The sequence below is a fragment of the Vanellus vanellus genome, assembly GCF_965231255.1.
Source record: "Vanellus vanellus genome assembly, chromosome: 1".
Lineage (NCBI taxonomy): Eukaryota > Metazoa > Chordata > Aves > Charadriiformes > Charadriidae > Vanellus > Vanellus vanellus.
The window spans coordinates 104,266,213-104,290,441 of record NC_138905.1 but is presented as its reverse complement, the minus strand read 5'-3'; the positions used below and the strand labels follow the sequence as shown (position 1 = coordinate 104,290,441).

The window sequence follows — 24,229 nt, the reverse complement described above, 5'->3', positions numbered from 1 at the left end:
GCTTCTGTGGCGTAGGTGGGGGTTTTGTATTCATTCATGCAAGATTACATTGTCAGTCTTCTTGAACAGTTTTCTACTGCTGTCATCCACATTCAGAGAGCCAGAGGGTCAACGCAATAAGCATTGCTGTACAACGAACGGTGGGGACTGCAGTGCAGAATACACAGGATGAGAAACCTGAGGGACACAAAGAAAAGGTTTTACTTATTTCCCCTTCCCTTCTTCTTAACCCTAAATGTAAGGCAGAACGTTGCAGAGCTGAGACAAACAGGGATCACTTGCAATAGCCCTCCACAAGAGGGCTCCTACTACAGTAAAGACAGAGCTGTTCAGACCTAGACAGCTCAAGATAGGCACGACAGCGAGCTACAGGCTGGCTCAACGCGTGCTGTGAAACTCTTTGGACCGCACAGAGGTGCCATTCCTCTGCGACGGGAGGATGACTAACGAATGCGCTACCCTATTTAAGCAGCAATAGGGCATGGCTCAGCGCATCCCACAGTTGCGAGATGACAGTCAGCTACTAAGGAAGCAATACTTTGTCCTAACTCACAGCTTCCACCCCTGTCCACAGGCAGCAGCCATTCCAGACACTGGAGCTGGTAAATACCAGCCACTTACAGAAAGAGCCTGGCAAATTTTTACAACAAAAGAGGAATGTGGCAGAATGGATTTATGCAGTAGGTGAACTCCCGCCACTCCCATCACAACCCCCCCCAGAATTCATGCTAACCAGGGCTCTAGTATCTGTTCCAGATAGGGCCTTTCCCAGAGGAAAACATGAGTGGGTGGTCTAGTTTGGAAATGAGATGAGTGGCCTGAATGATAGTTTCCCCTCTTTTCCATCTCAAAAATGTTAAGCTTTTAGATTACTGCAACGCACAGTGTGATAAATTCATGACTTCTAGGACTCTACAGCTGTTACTCTATGGCATTACCCTGGCAATTCAGCATGCTATGGTGAAAGCAGGAAATGCAGTCACCTGGATAATGATGTGAATAAGAACAGTTAGCTGCTAATCTTTCCTTAAGTCCCTTGACTTGAAAAATGTCTTTTTGGAGGACGCAGCCCTGAACACAGCTGAGCTTTCAAGCCCAAATGAATATAATGCTTTGTAGTCACAAAAGCATGGTAAGCCAGACTTTTCCCCAGCCCATCCTTCACACCACCTCATTATTGAAAGTAGCTCCTTTTAAAATACGAGTGTTTCCTGGGCACGTCTTGGAGGGGAAACTTTTCCTTCTCCATTTCTCCAGCTGCTGAAGGGAATGCAAGTATCTCAGAAGCGGGCTGGAATTGCTAATCTTCCTGGGAAAATTGGAATCATTGGCTCATCGTTCACTTCTGCCTCACGGTCATTTAGTCAATCCTTTATTTCTATCATCAGTGATATTCCCACGTTTATGCATCAGATCAGACATGTGGCTCATGCCATCCGTGCAGGGCCCATTCTATGGAGAAAGCAGCTTAGCAGCCCAGGAAATGTGGTCCTCTAACATTTTTCACTAGATTCACCTCTAGAAATTTGAAATAACCCAAACAAAGCAGTGGCCCACAAGCAATACGAGCATCATTCCTGTAGTTACCTGGCTGAGAAACACCACGCATCTGAGTTGGCAACAGGGCCCTACCGCTTTTATTTACCCTAAAGGACAGCACACACTCATATTAAAAGTCATACATGTGAGCTAACATCGCACAAGAATATAATAGTATTTGAGAAGCTATTTTGCCAAGAGAAGAATGGCGAAGAAAATTACCTGCAAATGGGATCTGGTCATACAGATGATGTTTCAGATGTCACTTTAGAGCTCAAGGGTGTCTTTGTACATTCTTTCACACCCTCTTCCACTGAATCCTGAGTCTTACAACAGTGAGAACAGACTGAAAAAGAAAATCCCTCATTAGTATCTGGAATTCCAGAAGACACGAAAGTGCTGAATCCAAATGTCTTCTTCAACAAAATAAAGTATAGCTGACAGTGGGGAGAGAGGAGAGCAGAAATTAAAGAAAAAGAAATCTTTTAGGTCTAGTTACTTCTGGTTTTCCTTGGCGAGACTCATCCCTGTGGTACATCTGAATACGACTGGCCCACAGCCATAGTCTGATCTGACAGAAAGCTCTGTTATATATAAATTTTATCTATATAGATTCATACGGATAAAAGAGTTCTTATTAGCACAGGGTTAGGACCTCAGCCTGGCACAAAGACAGGTTGCTACATGCTAATATAATGTCATAAGGGAAATAATGGTAAAAGTTACATGTCACTAAATGCACTTTACCAAGCAAATGAAAGAATGCCGGTGGTAGAACTCTTTCAGGGCTTTAAAAGTAGTTCAGATTAAACAGGTCCCTTTAGTATCTCAGTATCTATGAACAACTTTTGTTTTAACAATTCAAGCTGAATGCTTCTGTACTATTACAGTAAATGGTACTTTCACAAACTTTACAACATGGGTCCTAAGCTATTCTATAAGTGACCACAATCTTGGTCTAATCTTGGTGCTTTGTGTTAAATTAATTGAAAAGCCATTAAAAAAAATCTAGAGAGTTTTCATTCTTAAATTACTGCAAAGATAAGCAAGTTAGGCTGTGAGCTCCTCAAAGCAGGGCATTGTGAACCTCAACAAAGCATCTACATGTTTTGGTCACCACCACAATCACACATCTGAGAACCCTTATTTCCGTTTTGCGCTATCTTTCTATTCTTCCCTCCCACACTTCAGCTCTTTGAAGCATAGCTTTCTGAGCTCAGAAACCACTCTTAGCATCAATGCAGCTCCCAACACAGCTTTCCATACACCAGCACAACAGAGGTACGCTCAGACCTACTCTGAGCTCCCACAATAGCTCTTGAAAGGTCACCTGTAGCAACACCAGCAGCAAGCACTCTCAGGACAGATATTTCCCTTCCCAGCCAGGTGGCAATACACAGCAGCACCGAAATGCGACAACCATACAAACTGGGAAGTTGGATTGAAAGTCTAGCTTCGGTTTCTTACAGTTATGCCTGGTCTGGAAAGTGGCTGTACAAGATAGCACCACCTGACTCAATAAATCTACTCCCTCTGCATATTAGGAAAATAGGACTGAAAGGGAAATTCCAGTTTATGCAGCTATGTCCCATGCAGTTGCAGGTGAGCGCATTCTGCCACATTGGTATGCTTTTCACATCTACTTTAAAAGCAATTTGTTTTCTGTATAAAAGGTTATCTCAGAATGCTCCAGAATCTTACTAATTTAATGGTAAGGAACCTTTTCATTTCTAGCCTGTATTTATTTAGAACGAAATCCTCCAATTCCAGTTCATTTTTTCCTATAATTAGAAGTTCATTATCCATACAGCTAATAGCACAGGCTGTGGGTCAGCTGTGATTTTCTTGGTTTCAACCTGCTTGCTGCTTTCCCATTGACATAGCCCCAGGGAACAGCAGGGGAGAAATAGCACTGGTGTCATAGGGACACATGAGTGAAAAATAAGGATGTGCACAGGTGTAGCCAAGAGTCACTGCCTTCCAGAAGCTTCCTTTATTTGTGATAAAGCACCAAAACGAAAATTAGCCCAGGCTGACTCAGTGGTCACATTGGTTTTTGAAAAGCTGTGGTTGGTGTGGAGAGGAAATAAAAACAGTAATTCTACCTCCACACTTCTAACTTGGGAGTGAAGTTGTCTGAAGTTGGAATAGAGGTAGCAGAAGACACAAGCGTGACAAACTTACAAGTGTTCCTAAGTGAACCGAGTCCCTGCTGCCTAACAAATAACCTCTTTCCAATGGGGGATACTACTGTGACCGGGATGAGCTAAGACGCTCAGACTGGTGGCTTCTAGTTTAAGTCAGCTGAACATAGAGCACTCTCAGTCTGGGGTTCTTGTCTCCAGACTTGACTTCCCCAGTGACCTGACAGAACTTGATTGGGTGATATTTATAATGTGTTGCAAGGCCTGCTGTCTTTCTCCAGGACTGCTTTTCAAAGCTGCTAACAGGATGTGGATAGGACATCTACTGCTGTTGCCTTTCAATACTGGCTGGATGTCCAGCTGCCTTTATAAATCCATTAGCTGTCTACCCACATCTTCAAGGACTTTCTGGCTAGGTCATCTTAGACGTGATTAGGAGCAAGTGCTAACAGATGAGATTTTGGGTTTTTTTGAGCCACCAAAAAAAAAAAATCTACTCAGCTGCCAGCTAACTCTGAGATGCTCGAGGTCCTCTTTGGCACTGAAAAACTCCTGGAGACATATCTGGAATAACTGAAGACTTCATAGGGTGGGACAGGGCACCTCACTTGTACCATTTTTGGCCACACAAAAAACACAAATCCATCTCTCCTGATTGAGGTTCTCCTAAAAGTGGGACATTGCTATGCTTAAGTCCCTTTTGTGGCCATATATATTTTTGTAACTTTGGCTCTGTGACTTTTCTGAGGGATTGTCTAAGGAGGGTGCGTAGAGAGATCCCATTTTGAAATTGTCACTGCTCAGCTGTATCTATCATGATCATCAAGATTCTTGGCATCTTCAAGCATCTTAGTACATAAAAATGGACCTTTGTAAATCTCTTCAATTCTGTATACCTTTGATTTCGGAAATATTCTGCTGTCAAAACACCCCATCACCCCTTCACTCTCAAACCTGAACCTTAGTGCTGCCTGCACACAAAATGTAGGAAAGTCCTGAGCTGGACTTAGATTTTGTCACAGTAGATGCTGCATGAACTAAAAAAAAAAAAGGAAATGAGAAGACGGTACAAAAATACCTAGTGTGTCAGTATAGTTTCTATTAATGCATATTTTACATAGAAACTCCATAATCAGTAAAAGACTGTTTCTTGAAAAAGGAGCTACACTTACCATGCCTTGGGAGGTATCTTGCTGCTAGGGTGATAGCCAAAAGGAAGATGATAATGATGATACTTGAAGCAGTAATGACATTATAAGATGGAGGCACAGTAGGGACAATACAATCATTTGTTTTTTCTGAGACAGAAAAAAATAAAACATAAATAAAGGGCCCAATGACACATTGGCATTTTCATGTAAGAGCAGGTATCTGAATTTTGGTGGTTCTGGCCAAATTCTAACTCAGATATTCAACCTGAAATTTTACCTATTCAATAAACAAACTGACAAAGCTGGCACATTCTTCCATTCCCCCACATTTGCTATGTGCTGAACTTTTTAATACATCCACAAAATCTGAAATGCTGGATCTTTGTCCAGAACAGGACTGAGGCAATATTTAAACACACATAAGCTGGTTTTAAAGAAACTGGTTAGGAGAGGTGAAAAAGTCTGAATCCATTTCTGGAAAACTTCCATTCTCAAATGTACTCTGCTGTTCTTCTTACTGTTTTCACTAGATTTGTGCCTATTTTTTTTTCTTTCTGAATGCACAGTTGATGGAGAATGATGCATTAAATAGACTAGAATAGACATTTTTCTTCATGGCAGGAAAAGAGTTGTGGCAGAGTTCGCTTTCAGAGGGGGTTTTGTGACTGCTGTTGTCACTGTTGATTACACCCTCCTCTGAGAATCTGTGTGATAAGAGTGTATTACTATTATTACTTTTTTTGTTGCTCTCCTTTTCTATGTAGTATGATATTCATAACCTTCTTCCATTACCATCTGTAGGGGCATTATGCACTACATCCACCAATAAGCAATATTCATATAGCACTAATTTCTGGAATTCGTCCTGAAGCTGAATGGCACCTCTCCTCACGAGCCCCTTTAATTTTAGTAAGACTGATGAATAAGGTACCTTGATGAATAAAGTACAATTCCCTAAGAACAGTAGCGTTTTTCTAGCTTCCCTTGAAGGTGCCCTTACATCTCCAGTGAAAACATCAGACTCAGAGACATTTCAGAATAATTTTTTGGTAACAACATTAAAAAAAATTCTTTTGGTTTTAAGAATTTTCTTGCAAATCCCCTTCGACTACAAAACATCTGGACTGGAGTGTATTGCCTTCCCTCATGCTGTTTCCACTTGCGCCTCAGGCTTTTCAAAGCACAGACTTATCTATTATGTTATCACTTTTAAGCCACGCACAGTGATGGAATTTTTTCTGTATGAGTTAACCCTATATTAAATATGTGTATGAAAGCAGAATATTTTCTAGACCCCAGCTGACAGCGTCTGTCACTGAAGCAGGAACAAACATGCTTGTTAAATGAGGAAATTATTTTTAAATGCAACCTGTGGCTTTTAAGGCACACGCATTTCTCAAGGCCTTCCATTCGAATATCAGGTCTGTGTCACCCAACTGGCAGCAAGACTGTGCTGGTACAGAGGGGCACCCAATGGTGGCCACCGAGGCTGACATCACCAGATCACAACAGGATCCAGCTGCCCCGTCAGCCCAGCTGTGACTCACAAGAGAGCGGCAGGAAGCCAGAGCCATCTCTGCTTGTCAGTCACTGTTGTAACTCTCCTCTCCCACCCCTGCTGCTTTACAGCCTTTGAAATATTTTGGTGAGCAGCTCACAGGTGGAATCCTTGCATGAACTGATTCACAAAACCTACCACCTTCTCAGAGAGGCAACTCAGCAGGTTCAACAAAATAGTTTAGTTGTTACACAAACTATTAACAAAACCTACTCAGAAGCAAACTGGTGGACTTGGCAAAGCCATTGTATTCAACGGAGCAAGTGATGCTGACGTCTTTGGTCACGTTGAGCTGCAGTTTGCCAGTGACGTTGTACGGGCTGAAGCTGGACTCGGGCACCCAACTGACGTTCCACACCACGGACATGTTGTTGAGGGCTCCAGATATTTTGGGTTTGGGGAAACCTCCATGAGAAGAACAGCTTACCACCATCTCAGTTGATTCACAAGACTTAGCGGTTACTTCTGCTGTTATGCTCGGCTTACTGAAATCAGCTGAAGCAAGAAAGATTTAGTTACCATTCGGTCAGATTACAGTGAGGGCTGCAGTCCTGATCACCCACAGTCAAAGCAAAGACTCCCCCACAGGGCATTCTTCCTCTGTCATAATCTGTTTGGTCTTTCTTGTGCCTTAGCATTCTTCCCACAGCCTTGACTGGATACGGTCTTGGCCTTTGCTTCTGCTCCTCCCTGGGCAGTACACAGGCTTCATGACCCCACCTCTCCAATGCCAATGTTTCTTTCTACATACAGTAGTTTGTGGAACAACAGAAAGAATCATAAAACAGGTAGGAAAAATACAGGCCTGATTAGAAATCCATATTACAGGCAACGGTAGACAATTTCCTTTTCCCTCCCTCATTAGTCCCTTCCCAGCCAGAAGCTCACAAAGGGTCCATCTCTGGTGGGAGAGGAGATGAGTCACATGTTGGTCTCTCAGGCAGGATGGCCAGCAAGAGACTGAATTACATTTTCTGCATGACAGCCCCTCCAGAAAGCCCAGCTGGGAGGAAGACCCAGTTATACTAGTCTTTGCAGAAATGCATAGCAAACACAGGTCCTCCCAGACCATGTTTGCACTGGACCTTTTTCTCATCGCCAAAGCCTATTTTCAGAGATTTCCCACCCAGCCAGCTTGTTCTATGCCCTCCCTTCTGGTCAGATGTATTGCTGTGTTTGCAAGGCTGCATGGTGAAATGGATGAGAGGACTAATATGAGTGAAGAAGAAGAAAGGTGGTGTCATTTTTAGCCCACTTCCCTTTGCCAATCTGCTTCACTGTGTTACTGTAAACAGTTGCATTGGTACAACTGAGGATTGCAATTGGACAGCCCGGGGTGAGGAGGAGGAGGCAAGGGGTGGCAAAGGAACTATTTAAGGCAAGTCTCCCACTGGAAAAATCTCCATGCCACCACATGTTTAGCAAGAGAGGCACCAGTCGGAAAAAGAAACCTAGTGTGTGGCTTCCTGGTGGGCGTAAGTCACACCACCGCTGCTGCTAAAGGGACCAAACACTCCCTCCCACCCCTGCCAGCTGTAGGTCCGTAGCCTGCACACCCCCTCAGGCACTAGTCCCACCCACGGCAAGGCCAGGCAGAGGGCTGTAGCAGCTTGCTCAACTCACTGCAAAATGACCCTTTTTGGAGTAGCTAAGGTTTTGTCTGCCATTGCTCCCCGCCTGCCTCACCATTTGACCACATGACTGGTGGGATCTGTGCAAGGCAGATAGCCTTGCGGTCATAGTGTGTCTTCTATGGCTTCTGCTGACCATGAACCCATGGTCTAGGCTACCAAGTAACTAGTGAAATAAACATTGCATGCCCAACCAGTGGTGGACAAGGAGAGACACAGATTTCCTTCCAGGGCCACTATCTGTTGAGCAATACAGCATTGACATCCAGTCCGGAAAGGCCCTTCAAACCTCCCAGACAGCTTCACCAAGGCTTCCTGATCAGTCGTCGGGGAGTAACACCTTTTCACCTCTCTCAGGATAGCCAGATTCCAGCAGGGGCAAGGGGACCTCTCCCTTTCCTGATAGTCACAATAACTGATCCCACTTTTCCAAAGGGAGCAGAAGTCTACCACAGTTACAACTGGCCTATTAAGACAGCAAGGGGATTTCTGGGAGGAAAGAAACTGGAGTATTTGCAAGGAGGAAAAGAGAGCCATTATTTCATGTTTTTCATGCAGTTGACTCCTCAGCTCTCCTGGTTAGAGAGGGTGCTGGCTGTTCACTTCCCTTTTTTTCATATTGGTTCCCAGAAAGATCACTAAATTTGTCTCCTTGCACATATGCCCACCATGCCCTCAGACAGGCAGGCAATAGCCAAACTTCCGGAGCTTGGTTTTGTTTGCTGACAAATCTCATTCCAAATGGGGAATGCTCATTCACTGGCTTGTCTGGAAGATTCCTGGAACTCTCTGCTGCTAAAGGTATTCAAATGCATGGATATATTTATATATGTTACCAGTATCTCTGCCTTTGGTTGAAACCAACTGCCACAAAACCAGTGGTGGAAATGGAAAATAATGTCAATGGAACTTTTTGTAGCCTCCAAGAAAAGATTCAGATTCGTTTTGAGCAAAGGAACTCGGGTTGTTTTTTTAAGGTAAAAAGTCTCAAATCTCCAGCTGAGTTCAGCCTTTGGTTGTAGAGCTGCAGTGTAGCCAGCGAGCTGGTCAGCCCCCTGGAGACCCTGGGCTCCCAAGGGATTGGATGCAGGGCTGGGATGCTGCTGTGATCACAGAGGAGCAATGTCAGCCCATTCCTTTTTCGGCTTGGATGCTTCCCATGCACTAAGGGCTTGGTCTCTGCTTTGCCCAAAAGACAGCAAGGGGCAGAGGTGGCCTAGGGCACCTACCAGCAGTGGTACCTGGAGAGGTGTCCTGGGAGAGGTCCTTGCTCAAGAGGGAGGCATCAAGGGGAGGATGGTAGGCTGGTGGTGGGTAAGGTGAATTTTCTGTACCTAGGGTAGCTTTGGAAAGATAAGGAGGGAAGCTGCTAGAATGGAAATACATGGGCCTTAACACACCTTCCAGCACTCTTTTAGGCTTCCCGATGAAAGTCTATCTGCTACACTACGACTAAAGCTTGGAGGAGTGTCTCTTACCCCCAGAAGTTGGCATGGTAAAGCCTCAGGTGTTGGGAGGCAATCCACCTACCTGTAACAAAGAGGGTGACAGTCTCATCACACAAAACAAATGAGTTCTGTGAAGATCTGAGGTGCTGAACTACACACTGGTAAGGGCCATTGTCCAGGATTTCCACAGGGGAGATCCACAAGGTGAAGTTCCTGGAGTCCATCTCTGTCCGGTTCTCATACCGTTTGTGCTTGGAGATCTCCTTCCCCTCTGCGTAAGCAAGCACTACCTCTGTGGTATTCATCTGCCAGTAGACCCGGTAATTATGTAGGCTTTCCGAGCTGGGAATTTCATGACAACAAGGCAGGCCGACTTTTTCTCCCAGTTTGCTTTTGACTACTTTCTTCTCCAGTGCATAGCCTGTAGGTGGGGGGCAAACAAAAGTCAGTGAGACAGTGGCATAGCCTTGTCCCAGAACCTGCTGCATAGAGATCACCTTTTTCAGCTCTGTCTGCACCCACTAACGTCCCTCATCACCCACTGAGCTGTTTACAACTTCAGATCTGCACTGAGGGAGGGCTACCTTGGCAATGCCTTTCACGTGATGCTCCAGTGCTAATTAGGATGCCGAGCTAGCGGGTACACAACAATTTCTGCATGAACTACTGAAGGCAAAGGCAGGAGAGTTACCTGCCTGAACAGAAATTTTGCTGGCCCCTTAAAAAAAAACATACCTCAGAGTAAAGAATTGCCATTATTAATGTAAAGGGATAAAAACATACATGCCCAAACTGCTGTATCCTCTGGTCTCCCTTTTCAGAGCTCAGGGTTTGGAAAGTCTGTGTCACCCTCCAGTGGGTTCCCTGCATGCCACACAGGGCCTCAGTTTGGGGGTTTGGGATTTTTTTGGAAGGGTTTTTTTGGTAAAAGAAAAAAAAAAGCCAAATCTTTTAAGATTCTAGAAGCTAGAAGCAACCCTAATAATAAACAATTTACAGCCACACTGTTGTCAGCCTCCTAGTACTAGCAAATGAACAATTTTGCAAAGTGTAGATAAAACAAATTTATATTTGTGAAGGCCCAGGGGCCTCCCTTGGGATTACTTGCAAACCAGCACAGGCATTCCCCAACTCCTGCCCAGCAACCATGTCGCTGCCATACTTAGTATACAGGCATGTGCCTACAATAACAAGCTGAGGCCCTTGCAAGGAGGAAATTAGGTACAACTTTCACTAGGTTAGCAGTAATCCCCTTGCTTCGCAGCGTGACTTCTATGCACGCCGCTCCTGTGATCAGCCCTGCTTTCCCACTCCCCTTCCTCTTTCCAGGGGGTAGGCACTCGTAGGGGCCAGGACCTAAAATGGGAGGGAGCAGCCTAGCAAGGACCTCCTGCTGTTGCTGGAAGAGCAACACAGTACTGACGCGCAGTCCTGTGCTATAGCAGGGCCAGGGCAGACGGTTGGGCTTTTGCTTGGGTTTGTGCAACCTTCAGGACAATGCTTATCCCTGTGCACTCTGCTTTTTTATTCCAGAAGGTCGGGTTGCTTTACGTTGCTTTACGTTTGCCCTGCTTGCCTCAGCCTCACTACCTTAGCACCCATCTCCAGTAGTGAAAGGGGGATAACCAATCTGTTGCACTCCATTGATTGAGAGCAGAAAACCAAGAAAATCGCTGCCCTCAGGACAGAGAAGATTCAAGTTCCCTCTTCCCTCCCTGCAGAACAGATCTCAGTAAACCTGTCTGAGAGAGAAAGTGGGAAAGTCCTGACTAGGCAGTGTGTCACTGATGGGGAGAGTGCAGCATCACCAGTCAGTGGAGGTGGGATCCCATGTGCAAAGCCTCTGCCTGAAGTGTGAACTGAACACTTGACAAAGCTGAGCCTAAGAACTGCCACCCACCCACAGCAAAGTCTGGCTGATGCTGGCTCACACATTATTGTCACAGCTAATGTCTAACCACAGCCACACCGTACGCAGGCACAGAGCGCAGCGCTTAAGGTGTGAGTGGGGTGGTGTGACATTCAGATTCAGCTGAAGTGTCCAAAACAGCCACAAGCTTGTTGCCTGACAGGAATCGTTTGCTTTGCGGTGACTCACAGACCCTTGGGATGCCATCACACAGCCGGCAGCGAGACCCCTGTGGTGTGTTGACTTGTGCCCAGTGGCACACCCTGATGAAGTGGTTTGCAGTCCTCCAGATGCTGATGCTGGAGGGAGACAAGCAGATGCTCAGCCAGTGCCCTGGCACAGACAGGTCTTGGGGCAGCATCGGGGGCCACTTGCTGAAGTTAATCCCAGACAGAGAGCCTGGGACACAACATGAAATAAGCTTTCACCCCCCTTCCCTGTGGCACACCTACCCCTGTCCCACTTGCATGCTTTACATTAAATTTGTAGGAAACGCACAGAAAAATACTGGGGAGGTCCTGGCAACACTATGGCAAGTTTTAATCTTAATTTAATAAAATAGAAAATGTAATTAAATGAGCAGTTTCTCATTTAATTGGGTTCCCTCCACTCAACCACTTCACTGGTCTTCCAAAGGTAAAAGATTCAAATACATTTTTTTCCCCCCAGTACCTGTACTTCCCCTTATAATGCATCGCAGACTCTGAGCACCCAGAGTGGGGCAGACCAGGAGCCCACTCAGCCTGCTGACCTGTGTCAGCCAGCAACTGGTAGCAAAATGGTAGAAAAAACAGTTCTTACACACCACAGGGATAAGGATTGCCATACTTTGGCAGCCAGGAATTCAGGGATTTCTTGACATCAGCAGTTTAATTGCTACTGCTAAACCTACTCTTCAGGAATAGTTCTTGCCCCTTCAGGAATGCATGTATATTTTTGGTTTCCACAACATCCCGTGATGATGAGTTGCACAGTTCGATTACATATTGTGTGAAAAAGCATTTCCTTCTGTTCACCTTAAAAGCAGCCCACTTTAAGCTGTGATGCTTGAAGTTCCTCCTCCTGTGTGTCTGCATGCATTTCTGTTTTTTTCCTTGACCACATTTTTGCTTGTTCTCACAGTTCAGCTTTTACTATTGCTGGAGAGACTCACAAGAGCAGATGGTCAAACTTTGGGATTGTGGAGACTGATAAAGACAATTTTCTGTTTTCTTTTGCAGCGATAGGGGAAGAGTGGGCGTACAGTAAATGTCAGGGTGACATCGCATCATGAGTTGCATGAGGTTCTCCACGCCTTGCCCCTAAGAGTCTCCTTTGCAACCAAAAGGAGAACAAAAACCTCCTTGGCAGTACATGTGCAGGGGCTGGAAACTCCTGATGATGTCACATCTACCCTTAAAAGGCTCTGCACCCTTGAAACTGCAACCTGAGTGCTGCAAGCCTGAAGGAACCAAAGTCCACGAAGAGTCATTCAGCCCCACAAAAGTCCCCTTTCACTTTAAAGGTGAACTGCAAAGCAAAAATGAAAATTCAGTTCTCTCCCATTTCTGTGTTGAATGTTCTCTGTAACCAGGCTGTGGGGGAGGTACCTACCATGGAAATAATTTTGAATTACTTTTCTAGAAAAAAAAAAGATCCCTCCTCTTCCTACCGCCCACTGAAGCCCACCAGACAACAAGCTGTGCACGTATGTTGCTCCATCACTGGAAGCCTGCAGCATGTGGCAACACTGAACCGATGAAAGGGCTGACTTTCTGTTCCCCAGGCAGAAAAACATGTTTCATTCAAACTATGCCTGTGCTGCGGATGCCCCCCATGGCAGGGCTAATGAGAACGCAAAGGTGAGTGTAGAGGAAACCCGTCCTTTCTTGTTTGCTTCGAGAGTCAGCAAACAGGAGAGCTGTTGAGCCCATATCCCTATTTCCTTCACTCCTTGCCCAAGCCACGTTTCAGAAATTTCCCGGCCACAGAGAGCTTGGCTGTCCTGACCACACGTACAGTCAGGCGGTATGGGAGAGCAGATTGCCTCTAGGACAGAAGTCCTGCAGAGAGATTTCACTGTAAAAGGCAGTAAAAGACCGCGCCATGCTTTAGAGGAACAGCGCTGAACTCCTGGGAACCTTCAGATAATTCCTGGTTCTCTTTCCCCTCCGTCCTCTATTTCTCTGCCCTTCTGAACTGCTTTGCCTTTGTTTGATCTGACCTTGTGTTACCTTGTTTCACACACAACCCACAAAACAACACACGCGGAGAGAAAGGTTCTTCTTGGTGGGCCTGGATTCCTTTGCTCCCCTCCCCCCATGTAAGCAGCAGGTAAGACAGTGGATCTGCATAGTGTTTCTACCATAAGTCCTGCGGAAAGCTCTGAGGCAAATTGTTGGTGGCCCTCTCAAACCAGGAGGATCAAAACACCCTTGCATTGCTTTTTTTCCGTAAGGTCCCCTATTTATCTTTGCAACAGCGGTTGGGGTATCTACTCTTACATTATTGGCAACACAGACTTTGCCTGGACCAGGCACCTGGGACTCTTGCTCCACTGGGGTGCTGACATCTTTCTTGCCCTCTGCCTGTGAGTGGACTGGAAAAAGGGACTTGGGGCAGCTCTGGGAGGAGGTGCACATCATGTCATGGCGAGGCAAGGGCACTTCTGGCCAGCTGAGGAAAATACGTCTCGTGGAGCTGTGGCTTTCTCCTGGGGCCATCCCCTGAGGTCAGCGCAGGAATCACACCCAACAGTCCCCAGGTAATTCTGCAACTTGGGCCCCTCATTTTCTGTGAATAGCACATTTGCCCCACACTTGCAGGATTTATCCTTTGAGCATAGTGCAGTATTTTATGGGAACTTCCAAGACAGATAATCAGTTAAGAAATTGAGAAATTTTGAAAAGCTAGGTCTTTAAAGGTCTTGATCTTTTGTTTATCCCAGGTGATTTTAGCAGTGAGGAATCAGATTCTCCCAAAGCTTTCCATAGAGTTAAAATTCAGCAAACATTCTCTACTGCACTGGAATACATGAAGAAATGCTTTGTATTTAAATCAGCATTGTGTCAGACTCCTGTGAATGCACTGTTCACAGGAAAGACCCCATTAGATGCTCAGGTGACTTCTGTATGGAGACACTGTGAGATTTCAGCAGCATGTAAAAACACCGCCTCCCTTTGCTTTTTGCTGTAAAGACCCCGTGAAATGAGAAAGATGGGATGAAACAGAGAAAAGCAGGTGGTGGCAGGGCCTGCTGGCTGTCCTCTTTGAGGAGTCTGTGACTGCACATTAACCTGGGCACAAGCGCCTGGCAAGCCTCCAAGGCTCCTTCTACCCAGACTCCACTCCAGCAAGTAGGGGCATGCAAAGGCAGGTCTGGGCACGCAGGGAAAGCAGGAGTGGCCCTTTCCCCTTGCACAACCCTGAGCCTGACCTTCTGGTCACGAACCACAGGCCTGCTGCTACCCTTCTGCTGCTCTAGGCTGCTCCAGCAATGCAAAGCAAAGCAGCTGCAAACCCAGTTTGCTTCGCTCGTGTCATGGTGACCTCTTGCGAGGTCATGCTCCCTTACTCATCCCAAATGCGGTGAGAGAAGAGCAGAAGAAGGCATCCTGAAGAAAAGAAAAACAGCGATGTACTTCATTCAACAGTGGTTCCACTCAGTCTCGCTTCCCTGTACCCACTCACACTAGTCAAATGCGCCCGCAGCCATTAAGCGATGGAATTAATCCGAGTTTACGATGATGTCATGGCAGGCCTGAGGTAGGGAAACAGTTTGAAGAGGTTTTTCTAGAAGTTCATCTCTGCTTGCTTCTGCATCATCACCTTGGGGCACCCTGCTTAGAGAGTGGTATAGCAAGGGCACAGCACCCCTGACGCGGCTTTATGCACTTCCCATCTTTGCATTGCCACATTCCTCCTAAACAAAACAGTAGCCTTGATTTGCCCAGCTCTGTACTGCATGATTTGGCAACAATTATAATATCCCCATGGTGTTTTGGTGCCTGACTCTTTCAGCAGCCTTTGTTCCATTTTAAACCTATTTTGTTTCACAAGCAAAGGCTTTAGTGAAGAAATCATGAAGTCGTGAGGAAATCATGAAGTCATAAAGTGGCTGTGAAAACCAGACAGCCCATCTTTGGGGGTATGCACTAATCCCATTTGTTTTTCGAGCAGCATGTTAACTTGAGGCTCTGTTGATGACTATCAAACTTATTTGTCTTCCTGAGCACACTTTGACAAGCAGTGAGGTACTGTAGGTTACACTCATTTTAGACTGGTTCACAGGGAGCTCTCAACACATGCTGGTGTCCAATGTCATCCCAGTTTTAGACAAATAGTACTCCCGCTGAAGCCCTCCCTCTGATGGCAGTTACCTTTGCAGGTTGCAGACTGAATACTCTGCTTTCTCCAGTTAATCGCTGCTCAACAGAAAGCAGATTTCATGCCCCGACCCGATTGCTTTTTTGCCACGAGGCCAGCAAGGCAACCCAGCAAGGCAGGGAATGAAAGGAGCCCCACCACTGAGTCACTTCTCTGTCAAAAACCTGCCTTCAAGGGGAAAAAAACTCCATTAATCACGAAAAAATTCCATGACCGGCAATCAGCAACTGAGAAGATGAAAGGCAATCTGAAATGCTTTTGCAAAAGGTCTCACTGCAGTGCCAGGGCAGCTCCAGCCAGCCGGTACCCTTCCCGGTACCCGTCCTTCTTGCTCTCCCCCCGTGCCCAGCTTGTCTTTCAGTACCTCTTGAGATTAAGATCTACTGCTTTCTGAGTCACCGCTGCCCCACGCTGGGACAAGCCCACCACCTGGGTATGTCCAGCCTGCTTTGTTTATAACGTAAGACAGCAACTCTCTGCAAGCCAGTTGGCAAATTTCTAATCTTGGCACTAGCCGGGAGGTCAGATCCAAGCAAAGAGCTGGAGATGAGATGCCAGAGTACTTGGGGGTGGGATGGGGACTAATATCATGTCTTAAGATCTTCCTTTTTGCTGTGGAGCCCTCTGCATGAGTGTTGGTCGGGGAGGAGAGGAAGGAGGGTTTGCTTATCTCCTGTGCTGCATACCGGCAGGGACACCGTCCAAGGGGACAGAGGGATGCCTTTGACTTGGGGAAAGGAGTGAAGGGGATAGAAGGACGCCTTTGACTTGGGGAAAGGAGTGAAGGGAAGAGTCTTTCTGAACCTTCACCCTTTCTCTGTGAAGCACATGAGTGGGTGAATAAAAAGGGCAGGGGGGACATTAAATCTGAATGACCTCAGAGGATTTTCATATTTTAGTTCATTTCGAGATCAAATTCCTGCAACTGGCTCAGCACTCTTACGATTTCCCAGTTTGCGGGCAGAAACTAGATGTGAAAGTTGTGTGAGATAGGCCTTTGGGGGAGATTTATCGCACAAAGACAAAAATAAAAGTTGTTAATTTTTTCCCCTGCGGACTCTGTCCCTTGCTGACTGGATCACTTTGTACTTCCTCTGTATCTCCCAGCTGAAGATGTTCTCAGATAATTTTCCTAATTCCTCCAGTACTATTGCCCTGCGAACTTCTGTCCTCGCAGCACAGCTTTTGAAGTTGAGGTCCTCCCCACTGCTTCAGGCCCCAGTTTTATTCAATGGTTGCTAAATCTCTCTGCCTCACATGCTCCCCAAGTAGCCAGCCCACTCTTGAAACTAACAGAAGGTGAAAGTGCCCAGTAACCAGGAAAATCAAGTATGATACCTCTTACATAAGCTCACTCAAAATTAGAAAAATTACAGTGTTTGTTTTCTTCTAAAGTACTTGCCCACAGCCCTAGCAATATTCACCAGTGCAGCTAACAACACCACAGGCCTGCCAGCCATTATCTTGTTAGAAAAACCTGGTCCCTGCTCAGATGCTAACTCACAGACGCTCTGCAGACAACAACCTTGACAATAACCCCGCAGCTGGAGGACTGGCACCCAGAGAGGTTAAACAGCCCTATATAAGAGTGCAGCATGGCGAATAGTAACTAACTGAAGGATGACGCCACAGAGGGAGCGAAATGAGACTCGGGCAGGGGCGGCTGGAGGCACCGGCTGGGAGCATCGCAGGGCAGGGCAGCGCGGGGACGGGGCTCTCTCGGCTGGCAGGAAGCAGTGTCTGATGGGACAGTGAGGTCTGTTCAGATTGAAGCACTTCCCCTGGCGCAGGGATGAAATCCTTGTTTGCTGGGCATTTAAAACTACACCGGAGGGTACCTGCTATGGCAAGAACAGCGGCATGCAGAGGGACTTGCCTGGATGGTCTTTTCTAACAACTTTTTATATGATACGGTAGCATGCTGGGATCGCCAAAAGGTGGCCGCCTTTTGAGCGCAGTACAGCTGGAGATGCCACCATTAGCCAGCAGTCAGCACTTTTATTTTCAGCCAGGGAGTCCCCTGGGACCAATGATATTTTAAAAGCACAACAGTGAAAAAGCAGAAGCAAAGCCTGTGGCATTTCCGCGTTGGGAAAGATTTACATATTCTCAAATGACCTCCTGAGACTCCCAATGGTGATGTCCCTCCAAGGGGACAGAACGGCTACAATTAAACACAGAGTTCATCTATTTAAAAGCAAAACTGACCTCCTTATGCCAAGCAAACAGCCTTCTCTGCGTTCCGCACATTTGCCTTGCCATCTCATGAAAAATACCACATCTACATGCACACAGTGCTTATAGTAGGAAACACATGTTTGAAAGGAAGGAGAATTTCTCTGAACACGGAAATTCTCCAGCCTGGCACAACCTCCTGGTGCAGCCAGATGACAAACCAGTATCGATCCACACCTTCGCCACACGAGCAGAGGTGATTTGGCTCCTCTTTCCCTTCCAACCCGAAGTGTTCCCACTGCTTTCCTTGCCAGGCTCTCCAGAGGCTGGTTCAATACACCATGTTGGTGTAAAACAAAGGAAAAAGAAGAAACTTTCTGCTAAGCTGGGAGTGAAATTAACTCATCCATGGATCAGACACGTACCAGAACTAATACACAGGAGGGGAGGAGAGGGAAGAGCCGGAAGCAGAGGAGAGGGGAGCGGGATTGCACCTTTCCGTGCCAACGACCTGTTTGGCCCCCTCAAGTGTTCTGCCTGTCTGCATACCCCTCTGGGGTACACAGCGTTGAGTGTAAAAGCAGACTGGCATTCAAGAGAGTGGGCTGACCCCCACAGAAAACTAACTCATCGCAGGTGAGGCAAGGGGATAACTCCATCAGTGGCAGTCTTCAGTTATGTCAGATTAATTCTGCCCATTAAACCACACTTGTAACTCAGAACTGAGGGAGCAACAAGCAGGAAAGGTGTGAGGGCGTACTGGGTGGCAACTTCTGCCAGTAACCTACCGTACTGTGTAAAACTTCAGCCCCAAACTTTGCATGTTTAAATGCAGGAATGTCTGACATTCACATTGCAAAAAAGTTACAAATGTCTCAGTGATCCAAGAAATGCAAAAAAGTTGTTGCCCTCAGAGTAATGTGAGCTTACCGGAGTTATCTGGGTTCATTCTGATCTAACTGGAAAAAGGAAACAATGTGGGCGAAAGGAGTGTTTGACCAGTAGCTTTACAAACTCAGTATGCAGTTGGATAACTGTATTTTGACTGTGTAAGAATATAGCTTGTCTATGTTAAATTTTCTGTGTTTTTTTCTAAAGAAGTCTTTCACTTAAAAACACAGCAGAAGAAGTAAAAGAGTCTGTAAGCAAAAGCAGGAGCCTTTAGTTGGGTTTCTGTTTCTCCAGACAAGCTGTTACAGAAGGTTTCACTCTGGATAGAAAGACAGATGGAAAGAGAAGTTCCTTAGTTCCACTGCTCTTGTTTTTGAACCAAAGACATTACTTTTCTGCATGTCTGGCACAGCAGGAGACAGAAACTCATCCAAATAAAGAAATTTAAAAAACAGCTGAAGGAGCAAGAGCAATAAGACAGAAACTCAATTTGCATCCAGTGATCAAGTGGGAAAATCTGGTACATAAAGAAAAATTTCTGCCATCTCCACCATGAAATCCACCCTAGGCACAACCCATACCAGAGCTGGCATGGAAATTAGCCGCCAAGCACCTAAATCTCATTGCTAGACACTTCAATATTTTGGGGGTGGCCACGAAACAAGGAATCTTTCTCGTTCTCAGTCTTCTTTGTCCCTTTCTGAAACCCAGCTCCACTCCGAGCTCTTTATTGGCAGGAACATGTGAGAGGGGATTCCCAGAGTGAGTTACTTGTGAGCCAGCACTCGCTCGTGGTGGGGAGGGAAGTGGCTATTCCCCACTCTCCCGACTCTCCAATAACTCAGAAAAGCTGTAGGGATTTTCCTCAAAACTTCCCAAAAAATTTCACCACTGGGAAGAAACCAAGCACTAGACGGTCCCCAGTCAGAAGAAAAGACTCCAGGGAAGTCTAAAAGAAGTACTCCATGGACAAAAACGAGGCTCGCTGGGGCCCTGCAATCAAGGCTACGCCACGTTTGCACACAGGGCAGGGAAAGGTTGTACTGGGTGACTTCTAACAACATTTTCCTCCAACCAGGACACTAATACAACAAACTGGGTCTGAGAACATCCTGATATTCGTAGATAGGTGTGAAGGTGCAATGGCAGGTGAAAAACAAGCCCATGGGGATACCAGCAATGTGTTCAGATCATAAATAAATAAGTTTGTGCTGTAATCAAGGCTATAATTGCCTTGATTCTGCCACTTTTCCACTGTGCTGTGACAGCAGGGTGTTCATGCACATCAGTGTCTCCAGCAGCAGATGACATCTCAGAAGCAGCTCTAAATTACACTGGCATTTCAGTGGGTCACCTCAGGTGAACCTCAGAGCAACAAAATGCAACTCAAGGGGAAACAAATGTATCTACGTACCTTGGGCACACACCAATACCTATGAAATAATCCTTTTTGATTAAGACCCTCTTAAAGCTGCCTTTGCTACAATGTAAAAATTCATCCTGGCATTCCCTATATTACTATTTCACTCAGGTAGAGCATATGCAGAGTACCTTTCATCCTAGCATGTTACTGGACCTTTCGGAGCGCTACGGCATGGAGGTGTGGAAGCACCAGAACACCTGGGCTAAACCCAAGGATGCAGGATGTAGTCACAGGCTCTGGGTGCCAGCTTTGACTGTGCCTTCACGTGGTCATGAGCAGTCCCACACAGGGTCAGTTCTGTAAATGCTGGCCTTGGTGACTCACTGAACAACGCGTGGGAAGTCACTGGCAGGGAGACAGAAGTCTCCCAGTGCTTCACTATTTTGCCATGACAAGGTCAGAAGTCGGTCCTTGTGGTCCCTGTAGGTGACCTAGGGAAGGCATCTGGGACCTACAAGTCCCAGTAAAGGTTGTACTACCACTCGTTTGTGGGTACCATACCATGTATTTTCAAGGGTCACTAACGTAGGAATACCTCTTTTTGGAGAGAAAGGTGGCAGGGTGTGTATGCGTGCATAGAGAAAGGAAGTGCATCGGCTGCGCTGTTCTTATCACTCTGCCAAACAACATGCTCCTGAGGCACCAGAACTTCCACAGACTCATTGTGTAGGAAGCACCTAACAGTTATGCCCCCAAAGCTGATACAATGCTTTTTAAAAAGTTCTTTTTTGTCTACTCCGCCTCTTGCAGAATCAAACCCCAGAATTTTGTAATTGATCAGATTTGGAGAAGTAAGTTTAGTCAACAACAGGATGGCCAAAACCTGCTGACCTACGGATTTGTGCCTTGTGTTTCCCAGCCCAGGCACCTCTACCCATGCCTCCCGCTCCATTCCCAAGCCCTTGGTGCTGCCACGCTCCTTCCAGCCCCCTTGCAGCTGCCCCCTGCCCTTTCTTTCATCTGGGCGTGAGGAGGGCCAGCATGGGTTCTGGCTGTTTGGGTGCTGCTTGTGGCTGGACAGAGGCTTCCAAGTAGCAGGCAAGGACACTGCACCTCTGCCAGCTTGGCTCGCCTGTCAAATTTGGTTGAAACTGGGCAGAGGATTTAAAAGTTACAAGCAGGGGCCTAAGACACAGATGGAGAGACAGAAAGCAGGATAAACTGTCATTCCCTTAGTAAACCATATTGAAAAAAGCACAACTATAGGAACACCTAGTTTTCTATCATCAAACTCCCAGTTCTAGTACTGGATATTAGCATGTATCAGACTGTACATCCAAGTATTGTCTGTCTTTGGCCTTGGAATCAGCATCCTTTTCATAGAAACTACACAATCACCTAATTATCACTTGCTTGTAATTACATTAATAACACCACAAGCTCTTAAAGTACAGAGAGAGAAATAGTTCTGCATGTGGTTGATTGTTTGCCCATTGCAGTATCGGCAAAATACATCCATGCTTGACACGTGCTTCACAAGCACAGAGGTAGGGGAAGGAGTGTGGGGGAAGACAGGGGAGCAGAGATCTCACGAGAGGTGTTTGAGGTGGTTGCTTTCTCTAAAAGTAAGCTCTGCAATTCAATACCTGTTGAATTATCTGAGTTTTGTTTTAAGATTCTGAGAAAAACTCAAAATGAAACTCAGCATCAAATATCTCCCAGTTTCACAAAATCAGCATAAAAACCTCCTAATTTTGCATCACTTGATTTTTAAACAAAGCCTCAGTCCAGCCCAGGTTTGCTTTAGAGTATCGTTAGCTGCAAGGAAACACTAAAATTGCCAATAAGCACAACCTATTTTGCATCCACACGAAACCCGGCTCAGAAGTGAGTTCGGTGTGGTTTCAGAGTTAACATTTCACACAGCTGAGAAGACTCATCCCAAGCTTCTTGAGGTCAGGAGGGACCTGTGGACTTCAGTGAGCTTTGCAGCAGGTCCTTGGAGAAGGACGGGGGATAGCCCTTTACAGTCCTCTGATGGAGACTTGTGTTGTCGGAGAAAGCACCCACTGTGTGTGGTGCTGCCTGGGTGGCAGAAACCTCTCTGACCCACCACCCTGCCCCATCTCCCCCACCGCGCACTCACTTTTAGCCATCCAAAAAACTGCAGAAACCACCCTGCCACCAAAGCCGAAGCCCGAGGGGCCACATCACGTACTCCCCACAGATGTCAGCCGGCCAGAAAACACCCTCCTTCCTCTCACCTCAGCTGGGATGTGCGACCACCTTTGCCCCCTCTGGAAGCCGACAGCCCAGCGCGACTGGCCTGGGGAGCCGAGAGCTCACAGATCCTCAGTGCTCGCCGCCATGGTGAGCAGAGCCAGACACCCCGAACCCTGGCCCAGCCTCAGCCCTGGCAGAAGACACCAGAAGGAGTGCCTTGGGGGCCACCATCCCCTGCCAACTGGCACACGGATCGGGCCCAGCATGCCCCCTCCCGTGCTTCTGCACCAGCCCGTCCTACTTACCTAAACTCAGGCAGAGCAGCATAAAGAGCCCATGCCCCAGCCACCTCCTCAAAGCCAGCGCCGGCGGGGCGACGGGCAGGCACGCCATCTTCCTGTAGCTCCTGGGCCGGGAGGAGAGGGGGGACACAGTTAGGGGGATGGCGCCCGAAGGAGCCACAGCACCCGCCACCACACCCCTCTCCTTCCTGCCCGCTGCCGCCCCAACAAACCACGAGCCAGAAGCCCGGCCCGCTCCGCTCCCCTCCCCGCCAGCCCGGGGTACCTGTGGCTTCCCTGGGCGAGGGGCCCGGAGGGCCACCCCCTGAGGCAAGGAGGAGGCGGGGGGCTCAGTGCCGGGCCATGGGCGCCCGGCTCCTGCCACAGAGGCCGCCCAGACGCTGACTCCCCACCGGGGCGTGAGGGGAAGGCCGGGCGGCGGGCAGGCACTCGCCTTCATAAGTCGCCTCACGCCCGCCCACGGCTTCCTCACCGGGGCGTGCGCAAGGCAGCGGCGCCCGCCGCGCCCACTGGGGACAGGCACGGGTGCCACCTTTGCCCCTCGGGGACGGCTTGGCTGCGCCTCTGTCCTGGTTTGAGCAACACAGGACTAATTTCTCTTCTAATACTTGGGAAGACTGCACTTTTAGAAGACTCCGGTGTCTGAATTTGTGAAAATATTTACTTTACAGCCAGCTGTTGTGGGTGGGTTTCAAGGTCTCAGTGTTTTCGAGCTCACCAGGTGCAGGGATGAGGAGGAGCGAGACCCGGGCACTTGACCAAAGCTGGCCAACAGGGTTATTTCATACCATCAACATCACATTCACTAGGGGTCATCGGGTGATAGAATGATTGTCTAAAGAACAATAAATTGTTACGGGTCTCTCAAACCATAACAGCCTCCAGCAAGGGGACAGGAGGGTGTCAGGCTGAGGGGACCCTGTGGGCCAGTGACTGGAGGGCACTGAGCGGCAGTGTCGGGCAGCGCTGGCACCGATGGGGCTTCTCAAATCAGCGTCTAAAATGCGACAAAGTTAAGCACCTGACACTACTGTGGGAGTAATCCTATAAAATCATATTTGAAATAAAAAAAAAAAAAATAGCCCACACCATCATTTCAGGCCCAGCTGGAGGTAATCCATCAAGTCCAGTTACATACAGAAAATTTAAGACAGACAGCTTCAGCTGTATGCATTGGCCCTCATGGCCAAGCAGCTGCTGGCCGCACCACCAGGACCAAAGGGGCTCTGGAGAGCATCCGTCAGCCCTGGTGGGAGAGACTGAGGGAGCCCTTTTCTTCCTAGCACCAGGTCCTCTTTCCCCAGGAGGTACCCACTGCTCACCCATGGCACTCACCTCTCGCCCATGGTACCCACCACTCGCCCACAGCACCCACCACTTGCCCATGGCACCCACCGCTTGCCCATGGCACCCACCATCAGCCCCTTCCTACTGCCCCCTAGCTTGCCCCAGCTCTGACTCCAGAGTGTGGGGCCATCCTTGCCCTAAAGTCTGGAAGGACAGAGCCCTAGCAAACCCAAGCGGCCAAAC

General features: G+C 47.3%; 1 protein-coding gene across 1 annotated transcript; it reads right to left on the bottom strand.

Moving 5' to 3' along the window:
• Window positions 1-1,778: 1,778 nt before the first annotated feature.
• On the bottom strand, window positions 1,779-22,790 carry LOC309676811 (T-lymphocyte activation antigen CD80-like; the record flags this gene model as incomplete). The annotated part of the gene is made up of 5 exons (XM_082489459.1): window positions 1,779-1,885; window positions 4,856-4,981; window positions 6,606-6,887; window positions 9,554-9,892; window positions 22,703-22,790. The coding sequence occupies 5 exons, from the start codon at window positions 22,788-22,790 to the stop codon at window positions 1,779-1,781; spliced, it is 942 nt and encodes a 313-aa protein (XP_082345585.1).
• Window positions 22,791-24,229: the final 1,439 nt, after the last annotated feature.